Below are 13,547 nucleotides of genomic sequence, written 5' to 3'. Positions count from 1 at the left end.
ATATTGAATCTCAAAGATAAAAATCCAAACCTTTAAAAAGCTTATTTGGAGGAATGAAAGTAAATTATGGATTAATGAAGGCTAAAAATAAAGATCTTTATCTCTATTAGTCAAATGCCACGTCTAATAGGCATTCAGCAAGCTATGTGCAACCATAAGAAGGGTTCGACAACTTCAAAAGAAGTACTCAAGAATCAAAAATAAATCGTGTAAGGTTTAGAATTTGGACTAAAATTTGCGTACAAATTTTAGAGGATTTGGAATTAAGGTGATGAAGTTATAGTCATTTGAAGTTAAGATATTTTCTTAAGATATATTGTTGTTATTTTAAGAATATAAAGAATTTTATGATAGATTTTAAAAATTAGGAGAGGCTACTACAAAGATGATTTTAAAATCTAGATCTTTTATGAAAGAACTTTTGCCTTTGGAGTTTGTATCAAAAAGTTATAGAGTGTTGAAAACAACACAGGTAATTCAAAGGCAATAAGTGAGTCATTTTGTTGATAGTAATGGTTGGAGCCATATCTTGAGCTTACAGATGATTTTTTGACTAAAAATTTTTAGAAGTGATGTTATTAGGTTAAAAAGCTATATATCAAAGTTTTATGGTAATTGAGTACTTGGTTTGTGAGATATAAAGAAATTTGCACATTAGTATATGTAAGCAAGGATTAAAAGCTACTAGTAGGGTTTTGGTGGTATCTCAAGATCCATAATGAATTTGTAGTTGAAATTTGTTGTGGTAGTTTTTAAAAATATATCAATAATTCATGTAAAATTTTGATTTGTTTGAATTGTCCAATTATGAGATATGAACTGTTGAAGTTTGGAAAAAAATCACCTTAAGGATATACAAGACTTTATAATATTTTTATCACAATTTTGATGATTATTAATACTTAAGACTAATGTATTGATGTAATTGCCCTTATAGGAAGAAATTTATATATAGACTTAGTATTTTTTTTTTATCTTGAGGCTTGGTTGAGTAATTAGTGATAGCCAGAAGCCCAATGCTTTTTTAAGGCAAATTCTCTCTAATCCAACACCAAAATCTATGAAAATCCACCTTATATTTCATATATCTCTTCTTGAGCCATATAAGACAACAAATACATCTTGCCACCCCTTCCTATAGAAGTAGATAATAATCAAGAATTTGAGGTAGAAGAAGTCTTAGATGCAAGGTGGTCTCAAAATAGATTAGAATATCTTGTTCATTGATGTAGATATGATATTAGTAAATGCTTGTTGGAGCTAGCAAAAATCTTGCAAATACAGTAAAGAGAGTTGAGGCTTTTTATCAACAACATCCATCAAAACCAAGATAAAAAATAGCAAAACTTTGCTAAAAAAAATAAGATTTAAAGAAGTTACAAAAGCTTCAACAATGATCAAATAATAGGGTGGTCTTCTTTTCCTAGTATAGAATACTATCAATGGCTAAGATGACCTATCAACCATCTTTGAAGAGAACAAAGATTAGAATATGTAGCTAATACAATTCACCAAATCTTGGATTTCATCAATATATGATGATTGCTCTTGATAGAATTTATTTCTAAAAAGAGAAGTAATGTCACGAATATAGAGATATATATATATATACTTTAGTAAATACCTATATAATTAGGTAGTAGCAGATAAAAATAAATAAAAATTAATTAATTTCATAATACCTTCTAGAGTGTATTGAACACAAAGTTCAATAACACAAGAGTGTATTGAGGATTTTTTTCTTTGAGATTCATGTCCTTAATACAAGGTAGATTAGCAAAAATAATATTATAAGCATATTAAGGTAAAAATAAAAGATATTTTTTGATAAAAATAATTTCAAATAATCTTAATTTAATATCTTATGAAGACCAATTGTGAGCCAAGGTCAAAGCAAAATCACAAAGGCATAAGAATAATTGCCTATAGCAATAGCAAGATTCTTTTATTTAATTAAATTAAATAAATAAATAAATAAAACTTATTAATAATTCTATGAATGTTGGTTTTAGAGGATTTGATTTTGTAATGATTTTCTAAAAGCTATGCAAGGTTTAAAATTAATTTAAGTGATTTTGCTTTTAAAAATTAAAATAGAATTTATATATTAAATTATTATATGAATTTTGTACATAATCTATAATTTATTTTATATAATTTTTTAAAAATTCTTATATTAAATTTGTATCTTAAATTGAACTATTTTATTAGAATTGAAGTAGATTAAAATTTTGATTTTTTGTATTTTTAATATTGGTGAAGATTTTTAAGATTATATAAAAAAATATTAATTAGATTGGAGTGAAATTTTATAAAATACTATTTAATTTAAATTTTGATATTAATGAAACTTTAAAAGCAAGTCAATAGTACAAAAATAAGATTTTGGCACTAGGAGCTCAACATTAAGGTTGAAAAAAGACATTTACCAATATCCAAGTAGATTATGTGGATATTTTTTTTAATTTTATAGTTCTATTTTTTCTAAATTTCTTAAGATTATTTTCAATTATAATGTTAATATATTTTTAATGTATACGTTAAAATAAATGATTAATTTAATAACTTCTAAAAAAATTATAAGATTAATTTAAAATAAAGTAAATTTTAATTAAGATTTAGTCAAGATTGATTAGGATTTTTTAAAATTTGATTAGGATATAGTAGGATTCAAATAATATTATTAAAATTTTATTAGGATTTTTTAAATTTAATTAGGATTCCTTTATGATCTATTTTTAGGATTAAAATTTTATTTTAAGATTTGATAAGAATATATAAGGTTTATTTGGAGTTGATTAGAATTTTATAAGATGTATTTAGGATTTTTTAAAAATTAATAAGATGTTCTTAAGATATTTAGGAGCTTTTTTTAAGTTGTTTAAATTCACAAAAAAATATTTTTAAAAACCTCATGCATTATTTTTGGTTTTGAAATCCAATTTTAAGATGAATTAAAAAACTTCCATATCTAAATACTTAGTACATTTCTTGCTTGAAATTTTCATCATACAACAACAATTGGCACTCATGACACTTAGTAAGATTAAGGAATGGGACCAAAAATAATAATAGATTGGCAACATGCAACATTATAAGAAAAAATATTCTAAAGTTGATTTAGATTATAAAACTTGAATTTTTAAATAAATAAATAAAAATCCTTAAAATATAGAATATATCATATAATTTTAAATTATAAAATTCTTTAGTTTTGTGGTAGGTCTAATATATATGTTGTACAAAGTATTTGAGTTGATCTTATAAAGTTTGATGCACTCTTCTCAATGCAACTTATATTTGATTATACATGTATGACATTCTATATATGGTGGTATGTAATTGGACTACTAAATATGTATTAAATATATTAAATATACAAAGTTAAGACTTTCAACTTTTAAAGATGATACTATAGTTAGAAATATAGATGTATAATAATCTACTAAAACTAATTATAGATAGATCCATAATGGTCCATATATACCATAAAATGAAATAAAACATGTTAAACAATAGGGAGAGGTTAATTTTGTGAACATATAATATAATGTAATTTTTCAATCATTCTTATTTCTTAGGGCCATCTTGCCAATCCTTAATTGTGACAATTCAAGCCAATTCTTTTCACAATTTGTGAAGATGTAGCAAGGCCAAGATCTTATAGACATTGCTCATGCTCCTCTATTAAGATCCTCGCATTAGAAACATGTGACAAGTGGTTACTAAAGCTTATGTCAACTTATATATTTCAAGAAACCATGGTTACAACATGTAATAATAGATACTTTACCTCTCTAGCAAATAACAATCTAAAAGCCAAATACACCACAAAAAATGATTTATTATGCAACACATTATAAATATAATACAAATTCTTCAAAACTTCTATAAAATATTGCTTAAAAATAAATGAAAAATACTACTAATTTCCAAATAAACAACACAATGAACATCACAAACAAACAAACAAACAAAAAAAAAAAAAAAAAAAAAAAAAAAAAACTATTAAGCTTGCTGAATTCCTTCATTCTCAAAGTCGAAATTCAAGTGACCAGTTTCTGTGTCTCACCAAAATCCCTAGCAATTGTCCATCACATCTACTGCTAAGCTTCTTCAGCCATATCCGGAATATTACATGTCATTAGAAAACACAATGGAATCAGCTCCACTAGTATTCTTGCAAGCTCCCCATAATTGCGAGAGAATGCTCAAGTGCAACCGGGCAGAAAATCATGAGCTTAAAACGGGTCACTATATTCCCTTCAGTTGCCGTAGAAGAGGTTGCATGATCAAGGGCTCAAACTACAAGTACCATAGCCGCTTCATCATTAAGTAGAAGACGTAACAAGGGGTCGATCTCAATTGCTAAGAAGAAAATGCAGCAAGTGCTGAAGTCTGACTTTATCATGGAAGTAAGCCTGCACTCAATTAAATTCATAACAACCGGCTAACAAAGAGGAGCATGCACACTATCCTCTTCACCTAATGAAACATGAGGTAGGAGATGGGTGTGGGAACAAACAACATCCCTATTTTGAGGGTGTTGATGCCTCCCTCGAACCCTGCTCGTGGATATTGTCTCGCTCCAGTCTTCCGTGGGTTACAACCAATAACCACCTTACTGCTGCACTGCTTAGACAGTTATCTAGTCTATTGCAATTAAACTTGAAAGCTGAGCGGAACTTTGATGTGGCTTAGATTCCAGTAGCCCAGCTGTATCAATTAACTTCCTCCGTAGCGGTCACGTTCCAGCAACGTCAAGTGTAGAATTCTGTCCAGCACTCTGCCTGCAGCTCCATGTGCGGGTTTCCATGGGGCAATGAACTAGCTACAAATTGCTGAAAACAAGTGTTGACTGAATGGTTGCCTGGTGATTCAAGAGTCTTACTAATTCTGAAAGAATATGGCAAAGATAACTCCTCCAGTACCATCTATCATCCTTCCAAAAAATGTGAGAAATGTAACAAAAGTTGTTCCATATCTATACTGTCCACATAATTTGTACTCTAGCATGGGAAACAACCAAGTGATCCAAAGGCTACTCCATATACGGCCGCGTCATCTGACAAACCAGTTCCCATAATGATCAAAGACACCAATAACGGCGTGCAAGCCAATGCTTATCAGAATAAAAAATGCCATATTAATGCAGCGATTGAACTGGCTTGGTGTCTTGGCTGTTCCTTGAAGGAGAACAATCATGCCAGAGCCAAGTGCACTGCGAAACCATTGCAGTGATGCGTCTCGATTGTTCACAAGGTAGAGCCACGTACCTGCGGTGAGGTAGACAATGGTGAGAAAAATGCCTATCTTTGACCATTTGATCTGTACAAATTCTTTGATAAGCGCCGTCCGTAGAGATTTAAATCCTGGAGCGTTCTTGATGGCACTCGATGCAGACTTTCCAAGTGCAACATATATTTGCATAAGCTCAGGATCTTCTTCAACCACCTTGGTCTCCAATTGTTTCTCGACCAATTTCATTACACTGTGCAGCCTCCTGGAGTTTTCATTTAAATTAGGGTCAGTGCCTTCTGCATTTAAGATCCCTGGAAAATAGCTTGATATACAATCATCGTCAAGAAAGGCTTGACAATTTTGAAGGATATAGTCACGATCCACAACATTAGCGTTGTATAAACCATGTGAAAAATTTTAAGTGCCCAACATTCCTCCTCAGGTTTACTCAATACCATTAAGTGCCACCCTTCTACCCCAACATTTGCAAATGTATAAGCCCAAGCAAAACCGCAATTAATCCCACAAACTTCGGAAATAATCAGTGCAAAGATTTCATCCTCAAACTTTTTGATAGGTCGATCAGGATCAAAATGTTTTGAATTGATTTCCAGGAGTCGTTTGTAGACTTTTGATTCCTTCCACATACTTATTAAAAACGTCCGACAATTGCTCACGCAATTTTGTTGATTTTCTTGAACTTTCCACATTGGCAACCACTTGGGATGACCTGTTTTCCTTGGGACGACGCCTTTGTCTTGTAGTGCGATGTTTAGCTAATTCCGATTCATCGGAACTTCCATCAGATGTTGTGTCAGGTGCATACCTCATCGAAGATGTTTCTGGCTTTTAGTGTTTAATATAATCTAAATCTATGAGTTCTGAATAGTCACGGAGTATTACTCCAAAATTCAAAAGAGTACTGTCGTATAATGCAGTTTCACTGTCACCGGACGATTACCCATGCTTGTAACCGGACGATTACCCATGCTTGTAAGCATGTTACCAATAACCTGAGAAACAATCTGAGCAATGAGGACTTCTTTAATGTGTTGATGCACCCCTCCTGTGCTTATCCACCAGCAATCTGCACCAAGAACCAGGACCCAAAGGAACCCTCTCAATACTTAGAGAGCATTTCTCAAATTGTGTTTTAGCCATTTCCTGGATCCTTGCTGAGGATAATCAATCTGCACTGGGAGCCATTGTACTAAACAAGCAACGGCCATAATATCCATGAAAATCCAGATAAGCTGATAGCAAACTTCATATTCTGGGTCTTGTAACTTGGTTCTGTCGTCGTATTTTGCAATGCTTGTGCCTGGCATACACTTACAATAGTAGCAAAGCAGATCACCCAATAGAACATAACAAGCCTGCAAGACATTGAATGTTATGATGTTACAAATTGGCAAGCCTGATACGAGATTCTACAGTTCTAAGTACCAAGATGAGTCCCAAATTTTAGCTATTCGTATTGTGCCGACAAGAGACTTTTGAGACAGTTTTATTGAAAAATAGGGTGGATGCTTTAGGAATTAACTTTGAAAGGTCGAGTTCGGTGCTACATTGGAACACGCCCTACCTCCACTACAATTCTCCTACCTTGATCAACAATGCCCAGATCAATGCTAGATTACCGCAACTACGAAAAATTTAGCAGCATAAAACGCACCTCGCAAGCCGCCATGGCGCTGTCGCGAACCCCGCCAACTCGGTAAAAGCATCGCTTTAGCGCGCGCTTTAGACTAGGTGACCCTGAAGTTCTTTCGGGCACCCGAATGGTCTCCAAAAGTGCTTGCACACCAGATAACGCATACAATCTGTCGACGATAGCAGCGAGAGTTGGATGTTGAGTGGCATGTGAGCGAAGAAGGGCCACCAAACAGCGAGCCAGAGTATCAGCAACCATTCAGAACAGAAAAACAAAAACAAGTCAGAGATCGGCTTGATGTGAGACCTGGCAAGAGCCACGGCGTGAGCAACGAGGACATGATAACTCAGGCATAAGCTGATAGAAGAGGGGAAATCGATTGCGTACGCTTGAACGGGGAGAATAATTACGCGACGACAGCAAGTCAACTGTGTACCGACATTCATTTACCGACACGGGAAGGATGTATGATACAGTCAACGGTGTCACATTGAAAGGCCATCTAGAATCATCAATAGGTGAAACTACAAGACTGATTTTGAAAACTTGTTATTCATTCAAACAGCCTCCAGAAATCATTCATTTCATTCAATGCATCAACCAATTGCATTCAATTCCTCTTGCATTTCCTTATCTATCAATACCTCTTGAAAATGCAAATCACTCTATCAAGGAACCATCCAAAAACTCAGTGTCTCTTGTCGCCTTGGTTGGCAAGGTGGTTCGTATCTCAAAAATATTTCAAAAACATTCTATGAAATTTCGATTACTCTTGTTTCAACTACCTGGTTCTAGACTCGTCTCTCATTTGTGTGCATTGTTTGTTTTTACAGAAGGGCATAATTTGCGCATTTTAGGTCGGATCAGCGTAAACGTCAGTGCAAGCTGCCTTGCTCGGAGAAAAGCACAGAATTGGTGGCTGGCGCCTCATCTCCTTCAGGCTGTCCATCATTCGCTGTTCGAAAGATTAGGAAGTTCAATAGTAGGGTTAAATGTTGTTGCGCAGGTGAAATTAACCGGGAGCGTAGATTACACATTACAATCTGCATGAATTTAGCAGGGCTTAATCGAAGGCTGCATTCTGTTATTACTTCCTATGAATGCATCAAAGCACAAGAATACTCTCCGTCTGTGTGCCCTTGTGGAGGATCTGCAACAAATGAAGCTGGGAGAGAAACTGAAATTAACGGCAGTGGAATTAACTCAAGCAGTGGGCAGCATTACCGAGTGGCATCTTGAGAGACCTGTTTATTAAGATTTCGATATCTAGCTCCCAGGCGATGATGTCTTCAGTGCTCTTAACACTCATATAGGATAGAAGATTTTTGGGTTAATAAGCTCACAGGAAATCTCGCTGTGTCGTTCAAGTGAGCGAGTATATGTGAGGAGGTAATCTTACCCTGTCGATTGATTGGCATTATGGCGCCTTTTTATCAGTGTTATATGTCTCAGGCGAACTGGCTAACAAGTTCCTTAACTTGTTACTTTTGCAGGTATAGTTGTTGCAGATCAAGCACAATCCGATCCAATAGTTTCAGTTCTGGTTGGGGGATTGTTGACAATCGGGTTCGCAACTACTGGATTACTCGTTGCAGTCGTCCAATCGACATGGCAAGTTATGCAGTGTGTGATCCCCATGAATTCAGCTTGCTAATCTTCCCAGGTGCAAATGAACAAATCAAATGAACCCCCGACTGCAATCCGCTAGATCAGTACTCGACACAATGTGCATTTCATGAAAATTTTGATGGACCTTATCTATGTGTGTTTTTTCTTGCAGAGTTTGTGGGATCATCCTTTTCATACATGCTCTCCTTGAATGGGGCACTACACAGTACTATGTGGCCTGTTTCGCAATCAGAGAACAAGATGGTGTTGGTGGATCGTATTGCACTACATTCTAAGCAGCTGTTCGAAGCGCTTGCCTCGTGGATAAGATTCAGCCACCGGAGAGGTGGCCCTCAAAGGCGACCGTCAAATTCATAGTATTTAAAGGCTTTCTATCATACTCAGAGACAGGTGGGAGATTTATAGGTGACTGCATGTGAACATCATCGACATTCACAAGTGCAGCTCCCTTATTTTACCTCGCATCATTCTGATTGTCGTATGTTCAAACTTGGTAGGATTCCTTTGAATGAAAACTTTGAGGAAAATTCCAACTTGCACTTCATTCCAGTTATAAATCTGTTGCAATTGATAATTGGGTTACTTTTGCAGCTTCTGTGTGGACCAAACATAAGCAAAAAAGGGGAATTACAGCATCAATCAAAGAAGAAACGAAAGTGGGGGATCGTGGGAAGGGCTGGAAGTGACAATTGTTACACTCGAAGGCACGGCAGTCGATAAAGATCACTAACTTGACAACCTAGCATCATTGTAGTTGATAATGATACCATCACACTAAGTTTGCATGATTTGCATTCTAAGTTGAGCCTTGTACCTAAAGATTCTACTTCGTTCGATGGAACCATCCACCGCAACTTGGACATATACTTCGACCAAGGAATTTGGGAGTTGAAATTTCAATCCAATGAACCATTCTCTTATCCAGGTTTTTAAGTGGTGTCAGATTGCCTGCTTTGTGCAACCACTTAAATCTAAGCTTAAGGCCGCAGGTTGCATCAGTCGCAGCAACTTTCTCCGGAAAATTCATGTTTTATTATGCTTTCAAGTTCACTATCAGAAGTGACAAAAAGTGATGCGATCAGGACAGTGCAGGCTGTTCCTTGAAGAATGAAGACAAATGGTGCTTAGGCCTGAGACAACTTCTGTAGTTTTCTTGTGCACTCCTCAAGCGCAGCTTAATCCTTTTCCTTGACAAGCCAAAGGCATCTGTTGATGCATAAACCGATACATCGATCCAGCGAGTCGCTCGGGGAAACAGATTTGTCATTGTCCTCAATACAGCCCCTCGGATTGCCCACTGTCATGTACACAGACAAAGTTTTCTTGCCGCCACAGTAAAACATTTTGGACATTGTGGGCTAATGCTATTATTCTTGTGTTAAATTCGAAGTTTAAGTGGGCTAATGCTATTATTCTTGTGTTAAAAATGGAAGTTACTCTGGGAAAAAGACCTGTGAGCCAAGGAAGTTTTGAGTTGCATCAAACTTCAGTTTATGTCTATACTCTTAAGATGTACTTATCAGCAAGAATGCTCTCTATACTCCAAAGCATGAAGATGAAGTCAAATATGTATGTCATGGATTCATTTTGAAAGACAGTCATCAGAAATAATTAAGGGGAACTTTTTATATTTTTTAATCAGATTTTTTAAGTGTTTCGTTTTATTTTATTTTTTAAAAGCTGTTGATCAACAGCATTCAAGTGAAATAAAACTTTTCTTTTCATATTTACATCATATGTATGTAAATACGTCTAAAAGTATCAAGAATCTTGATCCTTAGCGGTACTTCAAAATAAATTTAAATAACATACTTTAGATTCTGTCATATTGTGAAGTCAATTTTTTTCAATTAAAATCATGATATGCTGAATTCTCATTATAAAGACCATGGTCAAGATCATGATCAATGCCAAGCAAAGTATTCACCACTACAACTAACTAACTAACTAACTAACTAACTAAACAGTATATATATATATATATATATATATAATGAGGGATTTCAGACCACATAATACATCAAAAATATTTAGATATTCGGTAATCCGATTTTCTTGCTCAGATATTATTTATCCTCACAAAATACTAGTTGAAGTTAAGACGAATCCTGGCTGTTGCCAAAGTAACTGCCGCATCATGCTGTATGCCAATCAAAGTTTACAGTTGAGCAATTGCAAAACCCTAAAAAACCTCCGGAGGGCATTCAAGGTGTTTGTGATGGAAGACGATTCCATGAGGCATAATCCTGAATCCCTTAAACTCTCCTCAATCAACAACCAATTATTCCTCCCTTGGAGAGATTCTTCAATGCTTCGTTAACTATTGGGGGGGTTAGTGCGAGTGGTGGATGGGGAGTTGTTGCTGTATTTACCGTAACCAATATGCAAGGTACCATATCCTTCCGGCTGCAACAAACTCCTCATTTACAGTACCCAACATGACGCGGTACAGACGCATACTGCGGCAGTGGGTCCACTGGCGAGAGGATCCTTGTGGATTAGGCCATGTCCGCCACTAATCCCACGCTCGATTGCTCAATTAGTAATCACCGGAGCTGTGCTTACATACGTCGAAGCTGGTATATTCCGGTACTGTGAGGAGGGGGGGGGGGGTGGGGGTCAAGGGTGGAACAGAACTGCTCTAGTCCATCGATGCCTCGTCGAAATTTGCCTCGGTGGATTCGAAACACTGCTGCACTGGCGGTGTGGGTTTTTGTGGATTTCGGGGCACATTGTGTGTCTGTCCCGATTAGGGTTCCCACAATTGGGTTGCTCTCTCGATGTGGGTGATCGTGGTTGCTTGCTGTGTGATGAAGAATATTGCGACTGTCGCTGTGCATGAATTTTGCTTCGGTGCCTTGCGATCGGTCGCTTGGAATCGTCGACAGAAGTTTGCTGTTTGTGTCTTCTCTTGCTGTTTTCTTTGGTGGTTTCTGGTGGTTTTTCTTTTTTCTTTGTTCATGTTTTTGTCTTGTGTTTTTTACTGATCTGCATTGAATAGGAGTATCAAACAAACGAAGGAAGACAACGCAAACGATGTAGTTTGGACAAACCATAACTGAGCAGGAGGTCTCAACCTCAAAATTCCCTAAAAAGAGGAAAGTTTGTTCATCAACGACTCAATACAATGATGTTGTTGGGGGGCGGGACTACATTTGTGAGCATAAGACATATAGGATGTCATAGAGGAATTCTTGAGATAAATTAATAAATAAACGAATAACAAGAAAACAGTGGTTCAATGAGCAAGTGACATATTTGTGCTGAAAGATCTTATTTTACTGAAGCATTGGTTTCAATAGTTACTAATTATTGAAGTTGGAAGAACAGATGAAGCACCATCTGGAAGAATTTGTGTCTCTTTGATCTCTATTTAACACTTTCTACAAAAAATTGAGTTGATTTTCATCTCTTTCTGTAGAATGCCATGTTGTTTGATGGATTCTATGTTGGCACTTTGTCACTAGTCTCTATTCAATTGAAAATATTCTATCCGTTTTTTTATTTTTTATTTTTACCTTTTATCTTTGGGTATTGATGTATCAATGATATGCATGGTGGGTTGTAATTTTACTTGTTTGTTTATAAACAGACACAAAATATAGAGAAACAAAGCCTCAAAAACTCTAAACCAGTGATGGTAAGTTAGTAGGAAAATTAATACATATATCTTGAAATCCCACTCTAACATACACATGTGGTTTTCATATGTTTGGATTGAATGTAATCAGGCATGCTTTACTCACCCCATTGTGTGAATAATAAGTATTAGTATTATTATTATTATTATATTTGTGACTATGATGATGATGAAGGGAGTGTCAAGGTGAACAGTGGGCTTGTGCACAGACAGAGAAAGAGGTTTACCCCTTCATGAGGTCAACTCATGAAGTTGCTTGGGGAAGGGAGCCTTGAAGGCAAACGAAGTTGGTGAGTTTTAAAAAAAATTAATGTTTTTTTAATTAAAAACAGCAATCAAAATGTGCATGTGAATGGAGCTTTTTTGAATGTGTCTTGGGATCCCACACTTTGTTTTGGAATTGCGGAGTTGGAGCTGCCTGCTGCTTGGGCTACAAGTGGGGCTCCTGTCAATGCCTTCCATTGATTTGATAGGAAGGCATAGACAGGACAAGGAAGAGAAGAAGATTACCGATTTGATTTCATACTAATTAATCATTCTGTGAAAAGTTATGAAAAATCAGAAAAATATGGTATTAGTAGTAGTAGTAGTAATGATAGTAATCATAATAATAATAATGATTGGGGTTGAATATGAAAATCGTAAATATGAATTTTCGTATTTTCATTTATGTCTTACATAGGAGGAATCTCTAGAGAATAGAAGCTAATATTTTAACGGATACAATAAAAACAAGCTGATTAATATTTTTTCCCTTGTTTATCTCTTTGTGTTTTGTCTCTAATGTGAAATCTAACTTTTCCTATCCAGTTTAAAAAAACACACTTGAAACTAAAATTAAAACCATGATATAACAAGATATTGAGAACCTCCAAACACAATAGATTGTTTTCATGAGTAACTGTCTCATACAAAATAAATGGATACATACTTTTGCTCTTCTGGAAAATTTTGAATTTGAATTTTCAAACATTCCAAGCACTCTAAATCAAGCAATTGAGAAGAGGAGCATGTGCAGGTGGGTTTTTCAATATGAAGTAACAGCTGGAAAAAGCAACTGGGTGTGACCAAGGCTTAGGCTAATTGTCATTGGTTTATGTGAGAGCAGTCTTGTGTGGCAACTAAATTAGTGGCACACTAACCCACTTTGCTAATTCACTTGCCTTCAAAGTAAACACATGGGTTAATTGATTATTCAATAATCACCCCCCACCCCTCCCTCCCTCTTCCCTCTATATCTCTTTAGTAGCAAACACAGTATTAGTAGTTTTTAATACCACAGTGCTTTTTGCAGAGTTGACTGATTACTTGATTAGTGGCTAAAGTACAAACCACAGAACAGCTTAATATTGGGTTTAAGATTTGCTCTTCTTGGTTTTTGAG

At 35.4% G+C, this 13,547-nt stretch overlaps 1 protein-coding gene across 1 annotated transcript; it reads right to left on the bottom strand.

The window, feature by feature from the left end:
* Positions 1-4,236: 4,236 nt before the first annotated feature.
* Positions 4,237-7,556, bottom strand: LOC112276547 (uncharacterized). The gene is made up of 2 exons (XM_024507953.3): positions 6,917-7,556; positions 4,237-6,617 (listed from the first exon to the last, which is right to left on the bottom strand). The coding sequence occupies exons 1-2, from the start codon at positions 7,151-7,153 to the stop codon at positions 6,369-6,371; spliced, it is 486 nt and encodes a 161-aa protein (XP_024363721.1). The 5' UTR covers positions 7,154-7,556; the 3' UTR covers positions 4,237-6,368.
* Between the last annotated feature and the right edge of the window lie 5,991 nt (positions 7,557-13,547).

Source organism: Physcomitrium patens, chromosome 24 (genome assembly GCF_059467195.1).
Source record: "Physcomitrium patens ecotype Gransden chromosome 24, ASM5946719v1, whole genome shotgun sequence".
NCBI lineage: Eukaryota > Viridiplantae > Streptophyta > Bryopsida > Funariales > Funariaceae > Physcomitrium > Physcomitrium patens.
Note: the sequence above shows the minus strand (reverse complement) of the source record. Positions and strands in the feature narration are given on the sequence as shown.